This window comes from Dendronephthya gigantea, unplaced genomic scaffold (genome assembly GCF_004324835.1).
Source record: "Dendronephthya gigantea isolate DGI-Jeju-01 unplaced genomic scaffold, DenGig_1.0 000076F, whole genome shotgun sequence".
Classification (NCBI taxonomy): domain Eukaryota; kingdom Metazoa; phylum Cnidaria; class Anthozoa; order Malacalcyonacea; family Nephtheidae; genus Dendronephthya; species Dendronephthya gigantea.
Genome location: NW_021163086.1, coordinates 72,272 through 78,271, shown reverse-complemented (window position 1 = coordinate 78,271; position 6,000 = coordinate 72,272). Strand labels below are relative to the sequence as shown.

General features: G+C 43.8%; 3 protein-coding genes across 3 annotated transcripts; all 3 read left to right on the top strand.

The window, feature by feature from the left end:
* On the top strand, positions 1-1,014 carry LOC114531901. The gene has a single exon (XM_028553502.1). It carries the CDS (start codon positions 1-3, stop codon positions 1,012-1,014), a length of 1,014 nt encoding a protein of 337 aa, XP_028409303.1.
* A 250-nt stretch (positions 1,015-1,264) lies between these two features.
* Positions 1,265-2,317, top strand: LOC114531900. Its single transcript, XM_028553501.1, has one exon. It carries the CDS (start codon positions 1,265-1,267, stop codon positions 2,315-2,317), a length of 1,053 nt encoding a protein of 350 aa, XP_028409302.1.
* Positions 2,318-3,533: 1,216 nt separating this feature from the next.
* On the top strand, positions 3,534-5,447 carry LOC114531996. Its single transcript, XM_028553591.1, has one exon. The coding sequence runs from the start codon at positions 3,534-3,536 to the stop codon at positions 5,445-5,447; it is 1,914 nt and encodes a 637-aa protein (XP_028409392.1).
* Positions 5,448-6,000: the final 553 nt, after the last annotated feature.

The following is a 6,000-nucleotide window of genomic DNA, read 5'->3' as shown; positions in this document are numbered from 1 at the left end:
ATGGACGATCTGACGAGGAAAAGACGGGTGAGAGGAGCTCATAGAGCTTCGGCTAGTAAACTTGTAGCGAAGATAGTTGAAACGATTCCGAGAGCGATTGACGAGAAAGCAGAAAGGGATTTGACATGGCTGAGACAAAGCCAGGTCACGTTACGAGAGAAAGTCAAGAGGTTAAAGGAACTCGATGAACAGATCATTGACATACTAAGCGCCTCGGGAGATGAAGACGCCGAAGCACAGCTCAATAAAGAGGTCGAAAGTTCAGACGAAGCGGTCGCAGAATTTGAAAGGACATTGATGAAAATCGACGACGCGCTGCGGGAATCCGGTGAACAAAGACTGCCATTGTTGACGACGCCAGACGAAGGAAACCTAGACCAGAGCCGTATATCGACAGCCAGTACGGGAAAGATCGTCAGAGCAAAGCTTCCGAAACTAAAGCTTAAGAACTTCAACGGTAAAGTATGTGAGTGGCCCGAGTTTTGGGACGGGTTTTCAAGCTCGATAGACAACAATGACGCATTGTCTGACGTTGACAAGTTTGCATATTTGCGCGGATATTTGGAAGGACCAGCGAAGTCTACAATTGCCGGATTAGCGTTAACAGGGACAAACTACAACTGTGCAGTGGAATTGCTTAAGAAACGGTTCGAAAAGAAAAGCATAGTTCAACGAGCACACGTGAATGAACTCATACAACTGCCGGCAGTTTACAAAGAAAGGGACACGCAGAGACTACGGAAGTTGTTTGACAGCTGCGAAACGAATAACCGCGCCTTGAGAGCCCTGGGGGTGAACGAGAACTCGTATTCCGCTATTGTTGTTCCGACGATCATGGAGAAGCTGCCCGAGCAGTTTCGCTTGACTATTACGAGAGGGCAGAACTTCCTGGAGTGGTCAATGGAGGAAATGCTACAAGCCTTTGAGAAAGAGCTCGAACTACGTGAAGCGCACGATGCGGTGGGATCGAGGTCGAGAGTACGAAAGAAACGATGGGAGTTCGGCGTCGGGTAAAAATATGGTCAACAACATGGAACTGCATCCACGTTAATAGCGAGTGAAAGGAAGGGAAACTGTGCTTTCTGCTGAAGATCCACAAACACGAGAACTGTGAGGGAGTAAAGGATCCGAAGACACGAAAGAGTTTGGCTCGCAAATACGGTAGATGTTTTGTTGTTTGTCTAAGGGTCATAGAGCCAGTAGTTGTAAGGTCGAGAACAAATGTAGTGTTTGTGATGGGGCTCATCATGTTGCACTGTGCGAAATGAGTCCTAAGAGCGAGGGTAAGCATGACGAAATACCCAAGCCTAATGACGAATGTAAAAACGTACCCAATAACACGAATGTGCATGTGACTACTCCTAATAGTAACTTGCATGCTGGAACTGGTAGCCTGGTTGCCTTGCAGACTGCACGTGGCGTTTTAAGGGGGGAAAGGGTGGTTAAGGTGCGGGTCCTCTTTGACGCGGGAAGTCATCGTTCCTTTGTTACTTCCAAAGCAGCTGGTCTCGCGAATCCCAGGGGTATAAGAAGGGAATTGTTAGGAATTAATACGTTCGGTCAAAAATGCGTAAAAGCCGAGCACAGGGAAGTGGTTGAATTAAAGCTTGAACCTCTTAACGGAAATAAGGTTATCACACTGGAAGCATTTGTAGTGCCGGAAATATGTAGCATAGGAAATAGCCATGTAGAGATAGCGCGGAGGGAGTATAAACATCTGGAAGGTATATGGTTTTCAGATGTTTCTAAGTCAGAAGATGAGTTAGAAGTAGATGTTCTGATAGGGGCAGACTACCTTTGGAGCTTTCAGACAGGGACAACCAAGAGAGGTAAATCAGGAGAACCTGTTGCTATAGAAACAGAATTAGGGTGGGTTTTATCAGGACCGCTGAGAGTACAAGACATTGAGAGAGCGGAGCCAGTCCAAGTGAATTTTGTAGCACAGAGATTGAGTAGTGAAGACAGTTTGGAGAGTAATGTGCAAAAATTATGGAGTTTTGAAGGGTTAGGCATTAGTGAGGAAGATAAGGTACATGAAGAGTTTTTAGATGAAATATCATTTACAGGAAGTAGATATTCAGTCAAACTGCCCTGGAAGGAGAGCCATAAGAAGTTGCCTGACAACTATGCAAATAGCTTAAGTAGAATGAAGGGTCAGCTGCGACGACTGAGGAAAGAGCCAGCATTGTTAGCAGAGTATGATTCTATCATCAGAGACCAGGTAGAGCGAGGGATAGTGGAGCCAGTATCTGCATTAGAGAAGGTTGAAAGGGTTCATTATTTACCACACCAGGCAGTATTCGCAGGGAGGCAGTGACCACTAAACTCCGGATCGTCTATGACGCATCATCCAAGGAAGGTAAGTCTGGGACATCGCTTAACGACTGCCTACATGTTGGGCCTTCTCTCAATCCATTATTATACAGCATATTTAATACGGTTCAGAGAAAATAGGATTGCTTTAGTTGGTGACATAGAAAAGGCATTTTTGAATGTTGAAGTAGATAAGGCGGATAGAGATTGTTTGAGATTTTTGTGGGTCAATGATATAGAAAGTGATAAGTTGGAGAGTTGTTTATAGGTTTTGTAGAGTAGTTTTTGGAGTGAATGCATCACCATTTCTACTGAATGCAACCTTAAGGCATCATTTAACAAAGTATAACGAAATAGATGCTGCATTTGTAAGAAAGTTGCAGGAAAGTTTTTACGTTGACGACCTGGTCAGTGGTGAGAGTACGGTAGAGAAGACCTTTGAACTTTATGATAAGGCTAAGACAAGAATGGCACAAGGGGTTTTAGATTAAGGAAGTGGTTGACCAACAGTGAGGTGTTAAGGAGTAAACTAGAGATTCACGAAAAAGATCAGGGTTCGTCAGAACAAAGCATCAATGATCAGGAAACATATGCTAGGTTATCTTTGGGAGCAGTAGGGGGTGAGTCAAAGGGCCATAAGGTTTTAGGGCAGGTGTGGGATAACCACAAGGACGAACTGAAATTTGAAATTTCCAAGGTGGGAGAAAAGGCAGAGACGTTATCGCCAACAAAGCGGAACCTCCTGAGCATTTTAGCCAGTTTGTTCGATCCTCTAGGGATAATAAGTCCATTGATAGTTAGTGCCAAGATCTTATTCCAGGAGGTTTGTAATAGTAAGACGGGTTGGGACGACAGCTTTAAGGAAGAGCCTTTAAGAAAGTGGGAAATCTGGTATAGGGATTTGATTGAGACCAAGGAAATCACTATTCCTCGATGCATATACCAACATCCAGCGGAAGAGGTTTTAGGGTGCACATTACATGGGTTTGGCGACGCTAGTAAGAAAGCATATTGTGCGGTAGTATATGTTGTTTATTATACAAATGTAGGAAGTTATGTCCGCATGTTAACATCAAAGGTAAGAGTAGCACCTCTTAAAACAACTAGCATTCCAAGGTTAGAGTTAATGTCTGCGAGGCTCTTAGCGCAGTTACTAAAGTCAGTGAAAGATTCATTAGAAAACCAGGTTAGTATATAATACGAAGTTGTGGCTTGATAGCATGACAGCACTCTACTGGATAATGAACAACGGTGAGTGGAAACAATTCGTCCGCCACAGAGTAAATGAAATCCTGAAATTAACAAACAAGGAGGATTGGGGACATTGTCCTGGGGTGGAAAATCCCGCGGATATAGGGTCTAGGGGTGTAGTTGCTTCACAATTGAAGGATAACAAGCTATGGTGGGTGGGGCCTGATTGGCTTATTAGGTCTAAGGAGGAGTGGCCGAAATTTGAGGCTGCTGCCAAAACAAGTACGGTCTTAGAAGAAGAACGAAAGTCTTCCGTAATGGTCGTAGCTAGTAGTAAAGAGTTAGCTAGTATAAGCAAAGTGATAAATCTGGAGGATTATGGGACAGCGGAACGACTTTTCAGAGTAACAGCATGGGTACTTAGGTTTGGGTTCAATGCACGAGCAAAGTCTAAGGGCATGGAAAAGCGCTGTGGAGAATTGACAGTAGAGGAGCTTGACGAGGCGGAAAATAGATGGATTAAACAGGCTCAGGCAGAGTTAAAGGAGGCTAAAAAGTACGCCCAGATTAGTAACAGTCTAGGCTTGATGGAAGAAGGAGGTATCATAAGATGTAAGGGTAGACTGCGTAACTCTGAGCTAGAGTACAACACGAAACACCCAATCATTATTCCCAAGGATAATAGATTAACTGAGCTGATTGTCAGAAAATGTCACAGTGAAGTGCACCATTGTGGGGTTAGGGCAACCTTGGGCAGGCTAAGGACGAAATATTGGGTCGTGAAGGGAAGGCAAATGGTAAAGCGAGTTATAGGTAAATGCGTCACCTGTAAGAAATTAGAAGAAAGGGCATATGGGGGGAGACAGATGGCAGACTTACCAGGCTTTCGAGTGAAGGAAGCTGCTCCTTTTTCTAATGTGGGAGTAGATTTTGCAGGTCCATTGTTTGTTAGGTGTTGCACCAAGGCATCCAAGAAGGCGTATATCGCATTATTTTCCTGTTGTGTGACTCGAGCAATACATTTAGAGCTAGTGCGTGATTTGTCTGCGGAGACATTTCTGTGTTGCATGAGAAGATTTGCAGCGAGGAGAGGAATGCCGAGCCTAATAGTGTCAGACAACGCCAAGACGTTTAAGGCAGCAGAGAGAGCAATAAAGAAGTTGTTTAATCAACCTAAAGTAAAAGCAGAATTATTAACGAAGCGAGTAACTTGGAGGTTTAACTTAGAAAGGTCGCCTTGGTGGGGAGGGTTTTTCGAGCGAATGGTTAGGAGTGTTAAACGATGCCTCAGGAAGGTTTTAGGCAATGCCAAATTAACAGTAGATGAACTTAACACAGTATTAGTAGAGATAGAAGGCACATTAAATTCCAGACCATTGACAGAAGAATATGAAGAATTCGAAGGCGATGTATTAACGCCATCACACTTAATTTACGGAAGAGCAATTAATTTCATACAACGGAGGGAGGTAGCTAGGGAGGAAAGTAGTTGTGGAGAAAGATTCAAATATATTACATTGAAATTACAACATTTCTGGACCAGATGGCAAAGTGAGTATCTCATAGGGTTACGAGAATTTCATAAAAGTGGTAATCGAAAGGCAAGAAGTTTGAAGGAGGGCGAAGTAGTTGTAGTTTATGGAGAAGGAGAGAAGCGAGGCAAGTGGAAACTAGGGAAGGTAGAACAGCTAATTTTAGGAAATGACAGCAAGGTTAGGGGAGCTAAGTTAAGAATAGCAGGAAAGGGTAAACCAGTTTACCTGAAAAGACCGGTGCAGAAACTTTACCCGTTGGAAATTCAAGCTCGACCGGGTGGGAACGGGACGGAAGGGAATTCCCCTTCAGGTGAGGCAGAGGGTTCCTTGCATGATCTGCATGAGCGTCCGAGACGAGCTGCTGCTGAGATTTCAAAAGCGAAGACAAGGGCGATGCTTGATTCATAGACGTGTATGAATCAAGGTGGGTGGGATGTTGTAGGTCCCCGCGCAGCGCCGCCAGTTCCGCGTGCAGCAGTTACCTGAGCACTTTATGTAAATATAGTTTAGTTGTTTGTAAATACGTCACAAGGACACATTGTTGATTCGGCACAAAGACACGTTGTAATGTAATATAGCACTATTAATTAACGCTTGCATTGAATTTTGATACCATTTTTTGAGTCAGATCGTAGAGGAAGCATGAACTCACGCTGTAAATAGAATCTTTAAATAAACGATAGAATACAGTCCCCTGAGTGGTTTTTTACGTGGACCAGTGTGCGCGGGATCGATTGGGGATTCTGCAAAAAGACTGAATAATCGCTACGCGCCAAACTTGAGGGGAAGCATAACATGACTATATTAAATAGTGGTTTGTCTGTGTAGTCCTTCAAAGAAGGCATTCGGGTCTTTCTGATACTCAGTTTCGTAATAATTATTGCAACGAACCTATGATGTATAGCCTGTCTCTTCCAATTCGCTTTCGAGGACTTCCTTCCCACGAATATATAGTATATAA

Excerpts from the sequence above, each read along its gene's own strand:
- LOC114531901 (XM_028553502.1), top strand. The coding sequence starts at position 1 with ATGGACGATCTGACGAGGAAAAGACGGGTGAGAGGAGCTCATAGAGCT.
- LOC114531900 (XM_028553501.1), top strand. The coding sequence starts at position 1,265 with ATGAGTCCTAAGAGCGAGGGTAAGCATGACGAAATACCCAAGCCTAAT.
- LOC114531996 (XM_028553591.1), top strand. The coding sequence starts at position 3,534 with ATGACAGCACTCTACTGGATAATGAACAACGGTGAGTGGAAACAATTC.